This window comes from Mus caroli, unplaced genomic scaffold, assembly GCF_978045245.1.
Source record: "Mus caroli unplaced genomic scaffold, Mus_caroli_1 scaffold_1, whole genome shotgun sequence".
Lineage (NCBI taxonomy): Eukaryota > Metazoa > Chordata > Mammalia > Rodentia > Muridae > Mus > Mus caroli.
Window position 1 is genome coordinate 57,382,454 of NW_028227256.1, and position 21,508 is coordinate 57,403,961.

The window sequence follows — 21,508 nt, forward strand, 5'->3', positions numbered from 1 at the left end:
TCTATTGCTGGCCCAAATGAGATACTTTTCTTGAAAAAAGTTCTTTATGGTATGCAGAACATACTTGAGTTTGGAACAAAGACTAAGTCTTAAGTGAATGTGAGTTAAGTTATGAGTTATCTGATTTTATTAAAATTTTTGAGGGTAGATGTAATGATAGGAACCAGAGATTATATGAGATAACGGTTCAGGAGCCCATTACCAAGTGAGTGAAACTAGTAAAAACCACAGAGGAACTAAATCAAGTGTCCTGGTTCTTTTAGCACCTTATTATTATGGATGTATTAAATTGGTAACATAATGCAACATATGTTTTGAAAGAAAAAGTATATGTATAGTGGTCTTTAGCTTGTAAGAATTCAGTCTTCACTGATAAGAGTCCAGAAAGGAGTGATGGCCTTGCTGTTCTTTAGTCTGTCTCACTTCTCAGGTGCCTCACAGTGTATCTCACAATAGTAGTATATTTACATTATGAGCATTTGTTTTTATACAATATGGTGCCTCAGTATAAGTTGAAATGAATAGCTGTCTTTCATTATCCTTGTAGATTGCTTTTTCTCTGCAATGTTTTTTTTTTATAGGCCATCGAAGGATAAGTTTAACTAAACATGATTTTTTTTTTTTTGCTTGTCTGCCATTTATATTGGATTTAGAACCTTTTTTTTTTTTTTAGAAAAGGATACTCAACTGTGTTAAACTGGTAATTGGATAGAAAAATATATATGTTAATTTTTAAAAGTTGCTGTGTATGAGTGCTTATTTGGTTTTATCTTTCTAGGAATGGTATTTTCGTTCACATCCTATTTTTGTTTTCCCCCTAGTTGTGGCAATTTATGATTATACAAAAGACAAGGAAGATGAGCTGTCCTTTCAGGAAGGAGCCATTATATATGTCATCAAGAAGAATGACGATGGTTGGTATGAGGGAGTTATGAATGGTGTGACCGGGCTCTTCCCTGGGAACTATGTTGAGTCCATCATGCATTATTCGGAGTAGAGCCCGGCACAGCTGTGCTTCTCTCTCAAGAGGTCAGGTCTTCCCAGATTAGCTTGAGGCCCTGGGAATTTCCTCCCAGTGAAATGAATGAAGCATACAAATGATGAAGTTACTCCTTTTATTACTGTTTTGGTTTATCCCCTAGTATCAAAAACTGAAAGCCAAGTCTGAACAAGTGGATCTTCTTGCTGTCATTTGCATTATGCTATCTAGATTGAAAATGTGGCCATTTCTCAATCATGAAAGGCATACCAACATGAACATGTAGCTAAAACATGTAAGACCAAGACTGACTTGAGGAAAAATATCTGGGATCTTTCTCAGGAATACTGTACACCCTTGGATTTCTCTTCCTGCAGAATCTGTGACATTGGATGCTCATTGCCTCTGCTTTGGGGCTAACCTCATGGCCTGGTGGACACCCTTGCCCTTTACTTTCAGTATATGGAGAGGAAAGGAACCAGTGTTTAAATACTTTATTTAACTACTTTTCGATTGCTTAAAAAAGCTGTTTTCCTTCTTTAACACTGTAAATCCTGTGTTCTCTTAGCACTGGAGTGCGCTAGGTGAGTTAATCCTGAACTCCCTCGCATCCTGTCCTGTTTGTAGATTATAAGGATGACAAAATGTGAAAGTCTCCAAATATTCCCAGGGTTGTTAACAGTTTGATTTTAATGCACTGTTGCATGAGACTGCATTGCTGATAGCAGCCAGTGAAACCAATGTGAAATGTGGTGTAGGTACTTCATGTACTGAGGTGAGCTTGTTGGACACGAAGGTTCCTAAGGATCTCCAGCCTTAGGCACTGTTTCAGAGTAGGGCCTAGGAAGTCAGACCAGCTATTACTGTTCTTTTGATATTCAACCCCCCCCCCCCTTTATTTTTATTTTTTTAGCAGAGACTAGTTGTCAAGTCTCTTGACAGTCACTCCTGGACTGGGAATGAAAGGCTGCTACCATGCTCTTGGACCATTATCAATGGCAGTGTTAGCTGATGCCAAGTCATTTTCAATCTCTCAGCTATTGAAAAATAAGTCTCCTCCTGATCTGAAGTGATTAGACTCTAAAGTAGCACTCCTAGTAATATTCTGAACCTTGTGATTCAGAGTAAAGAGTGTGCTGAGGAAGACTAATAGAATAAAATACTTACCCAGGCACACTGAGGAAAAGCAGTAGTATGTATTTGAAACTATTGGCATCTCCCTCATCTACTGAAGAGGAGATAAAGCTGTTGTAATCCAGATGCAGGATTGCACATGCTGTCTGGTGATGCTAGAAGAACAAGGGTTGTAGATGTGAAGAAAAGCAGACTATAAGGCACTGACACTCCACTGGGAGATCCGCTATCTGCACCTGAGGCTTCACTGTGCAACTCGGACCCAGACAGTGTTCTTCTCAAGACCTTTTTTGCTTTAAGGTTGTAGGTTTTGTTTGTTTCAGACATGGTGTTCCTCCTGCTCTAGCCTCTCAAATACTAGGATTATAAGGAGGAGCCACTGTACCAGGAGCAGCAGGCTGTTTTGGTTTTAATTTTATTTTAAAAACCACATTGCACATCAGCTATCACACTTTAAGATTTTTTTTTTTTTTTTTTTTTGGTTTTTTCGAGACAGGGTTTCTCTGTGTAGCCCTGGCTGTCCTGGAACTCACTTTGTAGACCAGGGTGGCCTCGAACTCAGAAATCCACCTGCCTCTGCCTCCCAAGTGCTGGGATTAAAGGCGTGCGCCATCACGCCCGGCTCACACTTTTAGATTTTTTTCTGAAGCTTTGGATTCTTTAACTTCCTTCTAGCACACGTTCCACTTCATGGATTTGTTAGGTCATCTTGACTGTCTTCAGGATATATCCCTGAAGTCCTCTGAACCTTTAGTTCCATTATGGACCCAAGCAAGACTGTATATGAACGTTTAACTCTGATTGTATTGGTACATGGAAACTTTTGAAAACTAGTTGCACTAATTATTTATTTAAGTAGCCTTTTGTTGAACATGCTTAGTTGATTAATAAGACACTTGGAAACTCAGCAAACAACTAGCTTTTGTAGTCATAGAAACAACTGGTGGTAGGCACCAGGAATACAGCTTATCTTCTGGACTCCTGCTGAGTTGGGGTTTGCAGAAAACACTTGTGAAATCCTTTGTGCTGAAGACTTGCACTGGGGGTAATCCATGGGACAGATGACCCCCTCCCCCTTGTATTATTGAGTACTGATAAGATTTTGAAAACGAAACACAAAATACTGTATGTTGGCCTTTTCCCCCAATCTTAAATTTTTGCAATTTTGGATTCTCTGAATTGTTTTGGAAGGATACTCTGTAACAATGAGCCAGACCTACAGTAATCGGAGACTTTTAATGTATGTAATATTTTATAGATTGCATGCTGTTAATACTGTGAGGTTATTTCCTGTTTTATTGTAAATTTTCCCATTTATTTGCCCATAAACTAAAATATGGTTGATATTAGGAATTTTAAACAAATGTTGAAACTTTGCTGACCAGAATACAACCACTTTACCAAGACACAGGTACTGAGGGCTCTGGTCTATCCTGAAATGTCTGATTCTGTGCACAGTTCCTTTACCCTTAAAAAAAAAAAGAAAAGAAAAAGGAGGAAAAAAAAAAAGACTGGACATGTCTCTTTTTTTGGTGTTAATATTTGAAGGTCCAAGGATCTGAGTGAAAATACATTCTTGTGTTTGATCTTATAGCCAAGGCAAATTAGAAACAAAAATAGTGCCAATATTTTGAAATCTAGACCCAAGATTTCAGCCTGCTGTGTTTGGAATAAATATGAATTTTTAAAGATGTCTCCTACAGTATTTTCCTTTTGGCTACTTCTGTCTTCCTGAGAGGTACTTGTTGTCCTCATCTAGGGATTAGCACAGGACTGCTGAGTTTGCTATTCTTAAGTCACTGGGTGATAGTTTTTACCCCCTCCTTTCCTTACCAGTACTACTGCTGTTTATATTACCTGGCTAGAGACTGGTTTATGCATCTTTACAAATGATGTCTACCATGTAGTTGCCTCATTAACAGTTTTATGTTGATTAAAGATGATTCTTACGTGTGCGACATCAAAATGATAGCTTGCTTTTATCTTTCAGTTCTCATTTTCTTTTAAGGTCACCTTTCTGTAGTACAGCTTGCTTTACTCTTTTCTCCTCATGGAGAACATGGTGCCTCCCGAAGGCCGCCTTTACTCCTGCAAAGGGTTTTGGTGGAAGAAATGGTTGGTAGACTTCCAAATCTTTGAAATGAATGGGAGCTGTTTACTTATGAATAGCTTTGGCCAGGAACTCCTCCCGAAGGTGACTTGATGCTTCCCTAACACCATTTACTTGGAATCAGAGTTTTTGAACTAATAAGCTTTAACAATGTTTGTCCCGGTCTCACCTGAGTGATGGAGTTAGATGCTGTGTTTTAGATAAGCAGCTAGTTAGTTCTTGACTCAGTGCTCGGTTCTCTCTCCACCGGACCAACTATTGTAGCTAAGCGTGCTGTACTTTTTCTTTAGAAATAGAGTTCTACCTGTATTCAGGATTATACTTGAAAAAATATGCCATGTTCTGATAAATAACCATCAAAGTATTCAAATTGCTTAAAGGAATTCAAGTGCAACCTGCATTCACCCCTTCTGAAACTTAATTCATAAATTCCTTTCTATAAAGCTGTGTGTAGCAAGAATGCATTGTATTTAGTTCTATGCTGGCAGGAACAGAATGGAGCACAACAAAGTACACAGCCTTACTTACGAGAGCCTTACAAAGTTACTAAATGAAGGCATTGAGCTGGCTATCTAAATTTACTTTATGCTCTTTGTTTTATTGAGAATCTCTATTTTAAAAAAAAAATCAACAAATGGAATGACAGGGCCTAGCTGTGTAAATTACCTTGCAAAATATGTTAATTTTTTTTGTAAAAAAAAAGATTATTTTCACATTAAACTGAAGCCTCTTTTGCAAGTTCAGAAATCTATGGGAAAGCAGTTTTTAATCATATTTTATGTCCATGTACCTTTTTTCTTAATAAAATGGTTTACAAAAAGAATGTAAACAATTTATGATCTGGCAGTTACACTAAGGGTTCCCAGAGAGTTGGTGGTACTGAGTAAAAAACCATTCAGGCAACTTGAGCAGACAACTGTTGCCAGTAACATTCCTTGTGTGGGCCATGAAGCACCTCCAGATGAGTGAGGGACAGTCACTTAACTTTTCAATTGTACTCGGAATAATTACTGCTGTGTACTAAGAACTTGACCCAAATAAAAACCACACGAAGTGTATTGCAGTGTCTTGTAGAATCATTTATGTATCACTACTTCTTTCTAAGGTGGTTCTAGTCACTGATGTACTGTTCAGTTACTTAACACTTAAAACATTTCAGTAGTGTTGGACTTCTTCCAAGTTTGGTCTCTGAAATATTTTGTTTTAAAGACAACTTCTCATTTTAGTTATGAACACTGCTTTTTCCAGATACAACTAAATTTTGTTAAGTGTAAAATTTTCCATCATTGGAATGGGGTTTTAAAACGAAGTGTGGGTTAAGATTCCAGAAAAAAATGACTACAGAAGTTCTCTAGTGATTTGAGTGATGTGCAGTTTATCTCCAGAGTGAGGATACTACAGTTCTTGCTGCCTTACAAGCCCATTGTTCTTCAGTGCCTTTGTCACTTCCATGACACGTAATGTGGAAGCTGGAATACTCAACTAAAACACATTTTAAAGAAATGTTTTGAAGAAAAGGATTTCCCTGTAAATAAAAGGGTCTTTTTGTCATGAGTATTCTGGCGTCTAAAAATAAATGGGACACCAGCCTTTTGTTTTTATTAGGGTTTGGATTCACACATTGAGGTGTTGGAGATTGGGAGGGTGCCCTCTGTTTCACTGTCCTGTCATTCTGAGTCTACTGTGTACTTTTTTCAGAGCTAGGGTCAAGCACTGACAACAGATGGTGAATCACTTTTCGCTTTATTATAGTTTAATGGTAGATGGTAAGGGAATCTGTAACCTGAAACTAAATGTATCCATTTGATATGGCAATCCTAATACATAATTGTATTTCTAAATCAGTGTGTGTGTTCATATTTATATCAGGATAGTGAATGTAATTGTGTTATGAATTATATGTAGGCATATGTGAACTTGTCAGAATTACTGCTTTTGTAACACTTGGCAGCCAGATAAATTTTATAGATACATATATGATGAAGTTTTAAAATGAAGTCTATAAGCCTTTGAGGATTGCACACAGGACAATATCAGCAATGAACTGATGTTTTTGGAGATGCAGATGTTTTAAAGATATTTAGAAGATGATACATACACACCCATCTGGAACTGATGACTATATTAGTTGATATATTTGTTTTTTTTTTCCTTCATGCAGAGTACATTTCTGAAATGTGGGATCACTTTCAGTGTTTTATTTGATATAATGCTAAGGGTGACCTAAATTCAGATGCATGAGTGACTGCTGCTGTACAGAGGCTGAAATTAAAGACAGTTCCGTGTATGTGCAAGCTAAACTAAAACACTCGAGGTCAAATAGAATCATCATAGAGGCTCTAACCAATGTTTCTTGAGAGATGAGCTCATAACTGCTAATTAAATGTTGACTGCACACCCACACCATAAAGATTGTAGAGAGACTATTGTATTTGTGTATTGTATGCCTACACCACTTGTCCATTAAAAAGCTTATGGCTTAGGCAAGAACTAAGAGGTGAGACATCCAAGAGAGAAAGAATTCTGGGATAGAGCCAGCAAGGCACAGGAAACTCTGCCCAGGAAAATGTAAGGAGGCAGAAGCATGGTACCTGAATACAGGTGACCAGCCATGGGCAGAAAATAGGTTAAAATAAATAGGTTTATTCTAAGTTATGATCTAGTCAGAGAAAAGCCTAGCTATATGGCCAAGATGTGTGTGTGTGTTTTTTTTTGTTTGTTTGAAATTTTTATTTTATTTATTTTTTTATTAGGTATTTTCCTCGTTTACATTTTCAATGCTATCCCAAAAGTTCCCCATACCAACCCCCCCAATCCCCTACCCACCCACTCCCCCTTTTTGGCCCTGGGGTTCCCCTGTACTGAGGCATATAAAGTTTGCAAGTCCAATGGGCCTCTCTTTCCAGTGATGGCTGACTAGGCCATCTTTTGATACATATGCAGCTAGAGACAAGAGCTCCGGGGTACTGGTTAGTTCATATTGTTGTTCCACCTTTAGGGTTGCAGTTCCCTTTAGCTCCTTGGGTACTTTCTCTAGCTCCTCCATTGGGAGCCCTGTGATACATCCAATAGCTGACTGTGAGCATCCACTTCTGTGTTTGCTAGGCCCCGGCATAGTCTCACAAGAGACAGCTATATCTGGGTGCTTTCAGCAAAATCTTGCTAGTGTATGCAATGGTGTCAGCGTTTGGAAGCTGATTATGGGATGGATCCCTGCATATGGCAATCACTAGATGGTCCATCCTATCGTCACAGCTCCAAATTTTGTCTCTGTAACTCCTTCCATGGGTGTTTTGTTCCCAATTCTAAGAAGGGGCAAAGTGTCCACACTTTGGTCTTCGTTCTTCTTGAATTTCATGCGTTTAGCAAATTGTATCTTATATCTTGGGTATCCTAAGTTTCTGGGCTAATATCCACTTATCAGTGAGTACATATTGTGCGAGTTCCTTTGTGAGTTTTTTAAAGTATGTGCCACCACTGCCCAGCTAATACAAATAAATTTCTAATCTACAAAAACAAAAAACCAAAACCTATTACTACTATTAAAATGGGATTCTTTTGTAACATATCTATTGTGTTTGTGTGCACATGCAGGGGGCAGCCTCTGAGAATTGGCTCTTATCCATGTGAAGGTCAGGCTGGCCCTTGCCACTTCCTCATCTCTAGTGTGTTGGTATAAACAAGCAAGACACAGCAAGGTAACTGTGGTCAATTAACCTCTAGCATGTAACCTGTTCAGGACGTTCTGACACAACAAGCTTTAAAACCAGGGTCTTTAAAAATCTACTTTTATTTATTTAAGTGTATGTATGCCACACATGTTCAGGTGCCTTGGAGGCCAGAAGAGGACATTGGATCCTTTGGAGCTGGAGTAATAGGTGGTTTGGAGTTGCCCGACGAGGGTGCTGGGAATTGAACTCTGGTCCTCTGGAAGAGCAGAAAGCATTCTTAACAGCTGAGTCATCTCTCCCACTCTACAAAGCCAGACTCTTAATAGTGCTCATCCAAAACACTTGAAATCCTTTGTTTAAATGGAATCTATGAAATTTCTTTTTATTATTAAAAATTGGGATAGATGACAAAATAATGAAACTGGAAAAACAAATTTACTCTGGCTATATGACCACTGTCCTAAGCCATTACAATAGTTTATGACAAGTGGCAAGTGTAACTCAGACAATAACTTAATCCAGCAGTAGAACAAAAACATCAGTAGTACTGAATGAATATATCTCTCTTTCATATATATATATATATATATATTTGTGTGTATATATATATAGCTTTGCACAATCAGGGAGCAAGGCACATAATGAAATGAGTGTACATTTATGCAGAAGAAAATAATAGCAACAAGGCTGAAAGAAAACCACAACTTCATCCTTATCAAGCTGTGCATAATCCTCTGAATAATGTCCTCTCTCAGGTACATTTTTGATTTCTTCATGCTTTAAAAAAGTATATTTCTACATTATATCTATGACAGAATTCCCACAGCTAGAAGTCAGAGTGAGCCTTGACTCCATTTTTTTTTTTAAAGAAACAGAAGAGGACAACCCCAGTTAAAGATACTGTGCAATTCTCTTTGAAAACAGTAAACAGTATTTTTACAACACTTAGCACAAGCTAATCATATTTTACCTTATGCATCTCAGGAAGAAGAGTTCACTAGTGGCTGATAGTAAAACTAAGCAAAGTCATTTGACACATTCCAGTTAATGCTTAATTTCTAGGAGGGACTATTTACAAATACAGGAAGAACTAGGAGGTGGAATTATGAAAAAATGTCAGGTTTTGGTACTAAGTTGTAACAAAGTTAATGGATGGTTTAAAAAAAAATGTATCCCCTACTGCTGCAACCATTATCTTTCTAAGAAGCTGATTCTTGAAATTCACAGCTCATGAACATGCTCCCAATTTGGCCAGATCTTAAGTATGGCTCAGTATTGACCTGAACCACTTTTCTAAACATCTTTGAGAGGAAACAGCCAGATTCCATGTAGATGGATGAAAAACTCTGGTAAGAGTCGCCCCCTTCCCATTTCTGCCCAAACTTCAAAAGTACTTACCTTCCTTCTTTCATTAGCACCTCAAAAGTTTACTTGTGGTTTTTTGTTGTTTTTAAATGCTATTCCTCTAAAGAGTTCAAGGCACTGGGGATAATAGCAGATAGCTCTCTAAAATGGTTTACTTCAGAGAAAACCCAATAGAGCCCCTGCCCCACTCCCTACATTGTATATGTATGAAGTATGTTATTTCATTAAATTCACCTAGATTTTAGGTTTCTTTTACATATAGACCTCCTAAGGGCACTGAGCACTTGTAATTTTTATGGCTAGAGTTTTAAAGGTGTAACATGCTTTCATTGGACTAAAGGACCATCTTAAAAGATGGTGGGATATTCAGATTTTGCATTTCCCTTTGGGTAAACTTAGAGAGAGGTTTCATATTACAGATAATGTAAAGTGGATATTAAAAAGTAACTAATACTCCAAAAACTATTTTTAATTTGAAAGGGATTTTAAAAAAAGAGAAAGCCATTTTCATGTATAACAAAAATAGTAATACCTGTTTTATCGAAAATTGTCACCTAACCATACAGGACCATTGTTTTAGTTAGTAAATTGCAGTAAAGTCTGGGATTACATCAGTTATAATGCTATTTCTGATTTTTGAAGATATATGAAAATGTTTGAATGGGTTTTTTTACTTGCTTCAATACTGCCCTGTGTTGGTAACATAAAATTGGTTTTGAGTAGCAAAGGTGGCAAAATGTTCTGTTCAAAGTGAACGAGTCCACACTAACACCCAGGTTCGGAATTGTTACCCCGTTAAGGATTTCTATGACCTCTCAATTCTGTTTAGACAAATTCAGCATTATTTATAACATCAAAGTAACACAGAGAGAAGGAACCCAAAACAGTTCTTAGCCCTTTGCAAGATATGCCATCTGTGGGTAGGAGCACCTTAGTTTTGTAGGAATTAAAAAAAAAAAAAACCACACTGTCATCTCTATTACTTTTAATTATCTGATGAAAACAAGTCTTTTTGGTAATCTCTAAGATACAGCCATTTTTCTCATGTTAAAAAGTTTAGATATTGAAAAAAATGTAGTTATCTGTAAGTGGGCATCTAAAAAAACTAATTTTCTCCCCTTCAAATGAGAATTGTAGTGACTAAAAAAGCAAAGTATTTAAATCTCTTGGGATGGAGAGGTTAGTGTTTGCACTACCTGTGAGCTGGAGTTTGGTTGTTCCGCTGCCCTTCAGAGTTGGGGCCAAACCTTAAGCACTAGAGACTCTTGAAATTGGTTGTCAGAAAGTGAGTCACCAATTCTGAAAAGCACCAGTGTCCTGCCCTCAGGATCAGAAAGTCCTCACCTTCCCTATTCACTAGTCAGCATCTGGGAAAGCTGCAGGTGCCTTTCACAGGCCTGAAAGCCATGTAAGCTGGAGCTGCCAAGCACAGGGCAGTGGGCCTTGTCTGTGAACACATCAGAGACAAGAGAAGAAACAAAACTACACCTCAACAAAACCTTCAAACACACTAGGCAGTTAAAAACAAAAATTGGAATGTTACTTAAAAAAAAAATAGATAGGGATGTATCACTTTTTTTTTTAATTAACGGGTGTTATCTTTGAGAAATATAAAGAAACTGCATGCGGTCACATGACTGGAGTTAGAAAAGGATAGTTACTGCTCTCTCATTTTTTTGGCATTACTAGTTTTCAAAGGTATCTGCTCTCCCAAGACAATAAAACATAAGTAAGTCATGGCTCAGGATGCCTTAAGGATTCCCATGAAATCCACAATGAAAAAAAATGAAGGCTGTTGATTTAGGGCTTAATCTAGATTGGAAGTATATATTTTTCCATTCAAGGAAATCTTAAATTGTCTTATCTGGTTTAATTTAGAAAGAAAACAAAAATTCCACACTGGGGATACCTGGATCCACTCTCTTGAACAGAGCCACAGGTTGATGACCAGCACGGGGAAGTAGTTCTCTCAGTCTCGGTGGGCTTGGCATCTGTACTCAGGTTGACTACATTTGTTGTATGTATTGAAACTAACAATGCACTATGTTAAAGGTCACTTCATCATAGGAATAGCAAGCTCAAATACTTGGTGAACAATTTGAAAGATTCAAAAAATATCCTTAAGTTGGGTTTTAAGAAGCACAATGACTTGTATGGTCTTTTTCCTCCCTGACTGTGACTGCACTGAATAGTGGCTGCAAATGTGACAGGAGGTGCCAGTCACACATCTCTGTGATGTAGTAGTACCAATACTAAATTCTCCAATGAGTCTCGACCTAGATTCACTGCAGTTACTTTCTCCTTGAGGGACAGGAACTAAGGAGTTTTGCGTTTGGCACTGGTTATCTTTTCAACAGGCACAGACCTCCTTTACAAGATATATTCATTTGTAATTGGTGGGGTGGGCAGTTTTTATTCTCTTAAAAAATAGCTCTAAGGTTGTATTTTATTCCCTTCAACCTGTCATTGTAAGTTGATAAAAGTACCAAAAGCACACAGAAGAGTGTGAAGTCCAGTAGCGTCCAAAGTTTGCCCAGCTGCCTATGCATAGCCAGTGTCACTGTCACTGGACTGTAACACTACTCCATCAGACACCTGGTTATCTACAAAATCTCTACACTTGTGCTGTAAATGGCAGAGATCTTAGCAGTTCCACTAGCTATCGATGAAATTATGAAAACTCACTTTGTTCATGATAATCCCATTCCCAAATAGATTCTTTGCATTGTAACTTCATGAGTGATAGATACCTGTACAGGGCCAGTTCAGTTCTTTTCTCTCCTATCAAACAAATTTTAAAGAAGGCATTGCAGCAGGTGACTGTCTTTATAATGATGAACCAAATTGGGCACAGGGTATATATTTCATATTCAGACTATCCATGGATTCAAATGTCTACAAATGCACACACTATATATGAAGATAACTGTCACTTACAGACATAACTGGACAGTACATTACAATGTGTACTGGACATTCACAGTAAAGCGAGAATCATGAGGCCAGGTTGATGAAGCTTCGTAAGACAGTACTGAAAGTAGCCAGGTTCATAGCATTAAATATTCCTTGTGCTGTAGACAAGAAGCTTACCTGGGAAGACATCTCAAATGTGGCTGGCCAGGGTCATGGCAGGACTAGTGCAACTAGAGCAGCCATAAGTTAGTTTCCTATGTATAGCCACAGACAGTGTCTTCTGGATTCCCCTTTCCTGCACTTTTACCCGTTCCGTATAGTGAAGGTTTTCCTGATGTACAGTGTCCCTTTACATGTAGTACTTAAGTGTCAGTCAAGCAGTTCTAAATTCAGCCAACTGGGAAAAACTGGGAGAAATAAAGAAAAAAAGCCCTACCAGATACACCAAACATTCTGATGGTACTCTCTAGCCGAGAAACTGCCCATCTATTTCTTTTATAACACATGCACAGAGAGGTGGCACATGGACAGACACAGGAAATATCTTCTAGTGTTTGGTCCAATCCATACGATAGACAAATTATAAGTGACAGTATATCCCCTCCTATGTCTCCTTCCACTCAAAATATACAAATCTCCATATTTGGATTAGGAGACAAAAGGAATAAATAGAATCAGTTCTCTGTATATATACACATTCACACATGTATTACATATGTATATACACACAATCTGTATAGCTGTGCGTACATCCATGTACACACACGCAGCACATATACACACAAACACACACAGCTGGACACTACCTGAATAACATATCAGGAGGCTCTGAACACCTGGATTCACAGATGATCAGATGAACTGATTGTAGAATTGATAATAGATAGCATGAAAATAAGTCTGTGGCTACCAGTCTCTTGAGAGCTTAGTATTTTGGTCTCTCTTAGGAGGAGCGGGAGGGGGTCCTCTTCGCAATGTTGCATAGCCCGAAATATGACTACCTCCAAAGCCAGCCTTTTGCTGGTCAGACAGCAGTTCTGGTGGTGGTGGGGGTAGTGCCATGTCGTCCATTGTGGCGGTGGGTTCTGCTCTGGACATACGTGAGGAGGACAGGGAGCCATGCCGCGTGATAGACTTGCGCTGCAATGTCCTGTTAAGATCAGCTAGGAATCCAGGTTGGACGCTAAGGCTGGATTTAGGAGAGGTGGGCACTTGTGGCACAACTGTGGTCATTGCTGGCTGTTCAGAGATGTCTGCTTGAGTGAGGCGGGTGCTGTCATTGCGTTTGGGCCGGGTAGGTGGGGGAGCCTTCTTCACTGATGTTTTAGACCATAGCTGTGGCTGAGGATTAACAACTGCCACTTTGGGGGAGGTGTTCCCCGAGAATACAGCTGGAATCTCGATAGGGGGCAGAGGAAGCTCTATTTCAGGTGGAGGGGGTGGAAAGTCAGAATCAGATGGTGGCGATGGAAATTCCACTACAACGTCCTTTCCACGCCCACTCAAAACAGAGGCTTTTGCCGACACAATCCCTTGCTGGTGGATTCCAGGGAGATTGACTCCAGAAAGGTGTAGTTTCCCAGGTTTGGGGGGTGCTGCAGGAGGTGGTGGGGTCTCTTTGCTGGGAGACCCTGATTCTGCTGGCGGTGCAAACTTGCTGACTAGACTGTCTACTGAGGGTCGCTTGGGCTCAGGGTGCTCTGCACAACTGCCGGACTTAATGCTGGAGTTGCGCTGCGGGGTTGGGGGTGGTTTCTTTCCCCCAGGGCTGGACATCTTACTTGTCTTTTTGCCTGGAGATCCACCTTTGTCAGGGGTAGGTGAAGCCGTGGGTGGCACTGGTGGTGGTGGTGGCGGTGGTGGTGGTGGTGGTGGTGGGGCTGGGGCTGGAGGAGGTGGCGGAGGAAACACCAGGCTGCTTTCAGGAGGGGGAGGAGGGAAATCTGGAGAAGGGACAGGGATTGAACTGGGCTGCCATTTGGGTTTTGCTTTTACTGCAGGAGGGGACTGTGGGGTGCCACTTGCTGGCAGGGACTTTAGGGGCTGAGAGTCCACAGGAGGAGGCGTGGGAGGGGGTGGAAACTGACTGGCTATCTGCTTCACAACGGAGGGCACAGGGGACAGTGGAGAGGGGGGCAGCTTTACCCCAAAGCTCTGCTGTTTGGGTAGTGTAGGGGGGGGATATGGGGTAGGCTGTACAGGGGGAGTGGGTGGAATGTGAGAAACAGGGAAAACTGGCTGTTTCTTTGCAGGGGGCACTGGAGGTGCAGGGGTTGGTGGCACAGCTTGTGCTACTACTGGTGACACAGTCTTTGTGCTGGCTGAAGGAGGGATGGTCACCAGAGGCTTAGGGGGTGCTTGAGGAGGGACAGCTGCAGGGATGGGAGGGGCTGCCGGAGGAAGGTGCTGGACCTGATGAATCTTCAGTGGGGGAGGTTGGGGGCTGCACTGTGGTAGGGATGGGGCACATGGCACTGGCTTTAACTGGGCCATGGCTGAGCCGGGGGTTGGGGGTGGTGGAGGAGGAGGGGGTGGAGGAATAACTCCATTGGGGGGCACCACAATTTGAGCCTTGGACTGTGAAGCCAAAGGAAGAGGCTGCATCGCTGATGGTGTTGGAGACTTAAACAGGGTCCCTGAATGCTGAGCTGCATTTTGCAGCCTGGTGATTGTGCTGTACTTGACAAACATGGTAGCTGCTGAGCCTGAAGATGGTGCAGACTGGCTGGGGAGAGGAGGAGGAGGAGGTGGTGGTGGTGGAGGTGGAGGAGGAGGAGGTGGTGGCAGAGGAGGAGGCAGAGGCGGTGAAGGTTGTGAGGCAGTATAGGGGGTGATGATCTTAGTTTGAGGGGACAGAGGGGGCATAAGTGAAGTGTAGGACCGATTCATAGACTCCATTCTGGCCTAAAAGGAGCATAAAAAGGGAGTGGGAGGGAGAGAAACAACACAACAGTTACAGAGGTAAGCTTTGGCTCCATGAAACTAAACAGCAAGGAATTCAGGACATGCATAAAGAGGATGCAGTAGTTGGTGATTATAAAGACAGACAATGTCAGGAAGGGTTAAAATCTGATTCCTGGGTAACGAGGACATAGAAAATTTGTTTCACCCTGCAATATTCTCTTAATAGCTACACTGTCTAACCATCTAGGAATGAGTTCCTGTTGCAAAGCCATTTGGGTGGTGACAGGGTGTGTGATTTCTGCTCTTGGCTATGGGACTTTGGCAAACCCTGCCCTATGCCCTCCTGTGCTTAAGAGTTCACCTTTCGTCGGTTACTGCATCCACACCAAGCAGATGCCATCCTAGGCTTAAGGTCTGGTGGAGGGCCTCCTGAGGAGTGAGGACAGCTTTTTGATTCTAGTAAACTGGCATGTGAGAATATGAGAATGCTCAGCAGGCGTGCACAGTCATACAGCAAGGAATGAGCTTGACACACACACTCGTGTTCATGTGAAACACTTGCATCCACATGCACAGAAGTCCAGCAATGCAGGTAAGGGGGTGCATTCTTTATGTTTGTTTTACTGGAAAATACATAAATGCTTTGTAAACATTACAGCAAAAGATAAAACATCACCCAGAAGTCAGAGGAATAAGAACTGTAAAGCTAAGGGAAACGCTCAGGAAGCAGGAGCCAGGGTTTGCAGTAAGTGGTCCATCACTCCATCTGGATAGTACTCAGCATTGCTGAAATGACTACACCTGGCCTGAACCAACCAACCATGCATAGATTTGTGGCTCAAGACCTTCTGAAATAGGAAGGGAAGGGCTTGTGATTTAATAACTTTGAAACATCTTTTAGGCTCTTTGAACAACTGAAGAAATGAGGTAACCCATCTGTTTTCAATTATGACTGATACCTAGTTAGCCTTGAGGATATTTAAGTTAGTGAACTGCAGTTCATTCACAGAGCTGAATTCTAATGCCTATCAGGATGTTCACATGGTTCTCTAAAAAGTATACATTAAAATAAAAGCATTAGTTTGTAAGATTTGGTTATAGGAGTCACCCAGGTTAATGTGTTTTCAGAGAACAGCCCCTGACCTTAACTTGACCCTGTCTTGGCTGCTTCAGGGATGCAGACCTTAGCTGAGTTGGCCTTCTCATGTGGCAGCTGAGACTGAGGTAACAGAAGAAACACACAGAGGGATAAAGACTCAAACACACTGACATTATGCATAGCAGGGTTCAATCTCTTTCTGAAACTACGATGACAGACTGCTTCCTGATCACATTAGGGTCTTCATTTTTGTTGAATTTTGTAGAATGTGGTAAGTACATAGCTTTATAATTTAAAATGCACATGGGTCTCACTGTTAATAATTGTCAGGTATCAGGTAAAGTTTTTTTTTTTTTTTGTTTGTTTGTTTGTTTTTGACAGTGGTGGGAAGTCTAACCAGTAATCTCTTGCATGGTGGACAAGTGTTCTACCACTGGGCTACATCCCCGCCAAAGCAAAGATTATTTTTTCTTCAAACATTTACATGCCTAGAGTATTAGTTCCATCTAAATTGGTTCATAAGGAACTGGGATTGGTGACACAGATACTGAAGGACAGCCAGGAAACTAAGCATGATGGACTATGTATAAAAAAGGCTGGGACGCAGCTCTGTGGCAGTGTTTGCCTAGTATTTGCAAAGTCCCAGAATGAATCCCCAGTACTTGTGGGAAGATTTTAAGGTGGAAGAAAGAATTATTTAAACATTTTTGATAAAGGAATTTACAGATGTTTAAAATTTTTATATCATTAAAAGAAATTACTTTTGTTTGTTTGTTTGCTGAGACAGGGTTTCTCGAAACAGCCCTGGCTGTCCTGGAACTCACTCTGTAGACCAGGCTGGCCTTGAACTCATACAGATCCTCTTGCCTCTACCCCAGGAGTGCTGGGACTAAAGGCATCCACCATTACACCCAGCTTAAGAGCAATTATTGACTATTTCCACACCTCCTACCCTCATGCCAGTTAATCAACCACATATGCAAATTATGTAATTAATTTGTTTTAAGGAAAAATTTATGAATGTGTTTGTATTTGTGACTCAGATCAAAAGAACAAAAAAAGTCAAAATGACTGTAAAAGCAAAATAGTCTCTCCAGGGGCACCACTGGTTCCTCAAGGATGGAACGCAGCCTCTTTCACTGAAGTGGGGACTACACCCAGGACAAAGCCTTTCCTAGGACTACCGTGTCTTCCAACTCAGCTTTAAAAAAAAGTGTGTAGGGTAGCTCTCAAGTCTTGGTGCAGGAGACAGTGGTTAATGCATAACCTCACAACAGGGCAACAGTGCGGACAGCGGGGACTGTGGCGCGCTCAGCTTCCACGCGACATCTGTACATCATTCCCTCTCCTCAAGGCTCAGCGGCCATGTGCAAGAGAGAGAAGAAAACGTTTTCACTGGAGAGGACCCAAGTGAAACTGTTTCTTCAGGGCATGATAAATCCATTGTATTAATGAACTCAGCTGTGGTTGCCTGCACAAAAGCAAGCAAGTCAGCATATAGAGTGGAAGAGTTTCACGAGCGCCCACTCCCGAGGGGCAATTGACAGCTGATAGCTTCTGGAATATGGGAGAGTCAGTTTTCTTTAATGCTGTGGCTCCTGGTAGGTGGACAGCCACCTATGTATATCAATAGCACAAATTGGACTGACTCAGTGGATTATTTAAAGAAAAATTAAAGCACATGAAATTGGGAGGAGTACGGGAATATGATCAAATTACACTACTGTTTGTAATTCTTATTATAAAAAAGAAAAAAAAATCTCTCAGCATTATAGCCCATAATAGTGATAATCATTCTAAAGTGTTACTGAATATCATGCAAGATTCAGGAGTCTAAAATTTGAAGAACATTTGAGGAAATTTATCGATGCCTAGACTCATCCTCAAGGCTGAAGACAAGGAATGAATCTGAATTAATTAAAAATGAAGAATCGTCAGCTACTTTTCTGGAACTATAGGGAACTATATAGCACTACATGATGTTGCTGCAGCAAACTGGTTACAGTTGAAAGGGGGAGGTAGTAAAAGGAGTGTATAAATAACTGACATAAAAAATAAAGATCTTAGTGACTCACTGGTCACTACAGACAATGCTAAAATGGTTTCCCCTAAGAAAGACCAGTGATATGGTGCCAAATGAGACTGTAGTAAAGGAATAAAGGGTACAGGTTTCTGTACTCTGGACGACACAGATTTGTATGTGAAGTAATGTTTGTGTGTTACCTTGCTGGACTCTTCCAGCTGAGTGCCTCGCTTCCAGGCTTCTGAGAAGATGGAGCTCACGGTACTTTGGGAACGGATGTGTCCAGCAGGCAGGGTGTCAGACACTCCGCTGTCAGACTGATTAGAGTGGTTTGACTGAGACTCTGTTTAAAATATTTAAAGAATCAAATCAAAGTCAGTGAATATATTCCAGTAGAAAAACCTTAGGTTAGTCAGAAGCTACCTCTAATTTTTAAAATATTTCACAGTGAGAGACTTGCCAGTCATTAGCATCCTGAAAGCCTGTCTTAGATAAAAATCTACTCTGAACAAGTTAAAAACAACAAAAAGAAGTAAAGGCTCCTGGCACTGTGCTGAGTCCTTGGCTAAACACTGTATGTCGGGTTTCTCCACTGTGAAGAACCCCTACTCCGTTTCTAAGTAAATCATTATGTATCGCCCTTTAAGAGGGGCAAAGTGAGTGCAGAAACCATTTAAAATTGTTTTGTGGGGCTCGAGAGATCTGTGTCTCAGGAGTGTGCAGGGGCCCAGTGCCCCCTCTGGCCTCCATGTGCACCCACATGGTACACACAGCTCATGTAAACACACATATACATAATAATAAATCCTTCTTTAGAGGCCATCTATTTAAGAGTTAGGGGAGGCATGGATGGAGCTGGGGGAAGGGACAAAAGGTGATGTCATTATATTTTAATTAAAAATGTATTTTAGATCTTTTAAAATATTTTGTATGGAAGGTTTGTTTCTTATTTGTTTACATTAGCATGGATTCACAGTGATGTATCTTATAATTTGGTTATAATTTTATACTACATAGTATGTATTTTTCTTTTTTTCCTTTGGCTTTCCCTGCCCACTCTTTCTTTTTTTCCCCCTCAAAAAAAAGTTTCTCTGTGTAGTCCTGGCTGCCTTGGAATTCAGTAATGTATAATAGCTCAGGCTGTCCTCAAATCTGGAGAGCTACCTCTGCCTCCTCAGTACTGTGATTAAAGGTGTTTACCACCACTCCCTGGCCACTGTATAGTTCTTTTCCTCAACATTATTCCAGCTTTGGGCACTAAAGCTCTTTCACACTGTATCGTGTCCCTCTGATAAATCCTTACCCCATTTTTGAGTACTTTTTCCTTAAGGCCCATCTGTATATCTGCCATAGCCTTAGAGTCAGCCATTTGCTCAAGAGTAGGTGTTCCTTCTTTTGGTGACTGGGCGGTGGGCAATCTCATTATTATTAGGGTATCTATCACTTTTCTAGGATCCTTCAATGGACAGAACTAGAAAATATGTGTTTCATGGGTTATGTACATCACATTCATACAGGTGAGTATACACGGATCACAACTTCCAAATGTGTTTTATTATTTAAAGATAATGTCAAATCGTACAATTTTTTAAGTCTTTTCAGCAATGATATGGATTATCATTGGAAAGATTTTGAAAGGAGTACTTAACTGAAGATGAATACAGCATACTTATTTACAGACATGAAAATCTAGAAGCCTCTTGGAGTGCCATTGATTCCCTGCGTAATAGAAAGTGTGACAGCCGAAATGCTTCCCGAACTAGCTGAGAGTGTTTCCACTGCACTGACTGAAATGTCAGGAAAGCTGTGTAGGTAAGAGGAGTGCAGTGTCCTGATGGAGTGCATCTCCAAACAGCTTGTGCATCACATGTCTTAGCAGTGTCTGTTTTAAAATAAACTTCATAAATACAAAATTCAACACTGCATTAGAAATGCACTTCAAATACTTAACTGGCCCAAAACACTGCACCTGAGAAACAAGTGCCCACTGATAATAATTGGGAAATTAGGTATGGCTGTGGGGTGGCCATCACACTTGCAGTAAGTAGTGCTGTGTGGTATGTTGACCTACCCGGGATACTGGAAGAACTGGATCCGGATTTAATGCTGGAGCTGGATAACGAAGTCCAATCATAAGCGGACTCTGTCCTCTTCAAGGCTTCTTGGTAATTCGTGTAGAGCTGCTTCCCATACTAAGCAAATGGGAACGAATGGTGATATTTAGCCCTGAGTTGTATGTAGAAGGTCATGGGGAAGGGAGGAAACTATTTCTGTGTACTAGTATTAACACCTGTCATACTCTACATAGTCCTTAGTACTAGAATGTTAGGTTCATACTCATTTTCCTTGGTTCTAAGAACAGCAGGAAGCTAACTACCAATTTTAATAATGTTAATAGAAATAAAGTTTTATCAATCCAAATTCAAGAGATCTTAGGGCTAGATTCTTAGTACTAGAGACATGCCCCAAATATATCTGAAAAATAGCCATAGGTTAATTTAAAATTTTTATTTGGATGTTGGAGAGGTCTGCAAAGAACAACAACAACAACAACAACAACAGAAAAGTCTATTTTGCTTAGGCTGAATTTGGTTACATAAGAATCATATAATGTACTAAAGTAAGTACATTACTTTCTCTCCAAAGTAGAAACAAATCACTTTGCTGCCATACAAGTAAGCTACTGCCAGCATCATCATTCTGTAGATGTTAACTACTAACATGGTTCCCAACCACCAAGGAAAATTTACAACAGGAACTCAGGCCTGGGGAACTGGACACCAGCGGAGTGATGAGCATGAACAGTCAGACCCACCATCAAGAACCCACAGCTTCTAATTAACTATTTCATGTTTGCAACACCAAATGGAAAGAAATGTACCTTGGCAATGCGGATTCCATTGACCCACTGATGCAGGGTCCTTGCATCATCACAGCAAAGGTACTTGATATACTGAGACTTCTTCTGGATCTGTGGGTGCTATAAAATTAAATAGAAATCCAGCTAGTACAAGTCTTCTGGAGAACTGACACTTAAGACATATCCTGGGAACTTAGTCTTAGAGAAATACCAACACATTGCATACTTCCTATACAATCATAAAGTCAAATAAAACAGCCCAGACTTAAAATTTTTTTAAACAAAATACACGTCATGTTAAATTTAGATTAAGATATCCATGTAAACCTTTCTACCTGGAAGTTCTCAAATATTCCTTGTACACATCAAATTAAGACTCTATCAAGATTAAGCCATAGAAGTCTCAGCCTCTGGGACAGAAAATGGAAAAAAAGAATGTCTGCCCAGGAA

At 40.3% G+C, this 21,508-nt stretch overlaps 2 protein-coding genes across 36 annotated transcripts in view; one reads left to right on the plus strand and one right to left on the minus strand.

Moving 5' to 3' along the window:
* Positions 1 to 5,787, plus strand: part of Abi2 (abl interactor 2) — an 81,740-nt gene extending 75,953 nt beyond the window's left edge. For 15 of the 29 annotated variants that reach the window (XM_029476725.2, XM_085837757.1, XM_085837773.1 and 12 more), the window contains one exon: positions 822 to 5,787. In XM_029476725.2, the coding sequence (XP_029332585.1) occupies positions 822 to 997 (176 nt within the window). In that variant the 3' untranslated portion in view covers positions 998 to 5,787. The remainder of the gene's footprint in view (positions 1 to 821) is intronic. The other 14 variants (XM_029476730.2, XM_085837770.1, XM_085837786.1 and 11 more) reach the window with 1 other exon arrangement.
* Positions 5,788 to 7,995: 2,208 nt separating this feature from the next.
* Positions 7,996 to 21,508, minus strand: part of Raph1 (Ras association (RalGDS/AF-6) and pleckstrin homology domains 1) — an 80,807-nt gene continuing 67,294 nt past the window's right edge. For 4 of the 7 annotated variants that reach the window (XM_085837808.1, XM_085837805.1, XM_085837803.1 and 1 more), the window contains 5 exons: positions 21,080 to 21,178; positions 20,270 to 20,390; positions 18,399 to 18,541; positions 12,979 to 15,076; positions 7,996 to 8,150 (listed from right to left, as the gene is read on the minus strand). In XM_085837808.1, the coding sequence (XP_085693934.1) occupies positions 13,079 to 15,076; positions 18,399 to 18,541; positions 20,270 to 20,390; positions 21,080 to 21,178 (2,361 nt within the window). In that variant the 3' untranslated portion in view covers positions 7,996 to 8,150; positions 12,979 to 13,078. Of the gene's footprint in view, positions 8,151 to 12,978; positions 15,077 to 16,219; positions 16,296 to 18,398; positions 18,542 to 20,269; positions 20,391 to 21,079; positions 21,179 to 21,508 lie in introns of those variants that run through there. The other 3 variants (XM_029479580.2, XM_029479579.2, XM_085837812.1) reach the window with 3 other exon arrangements.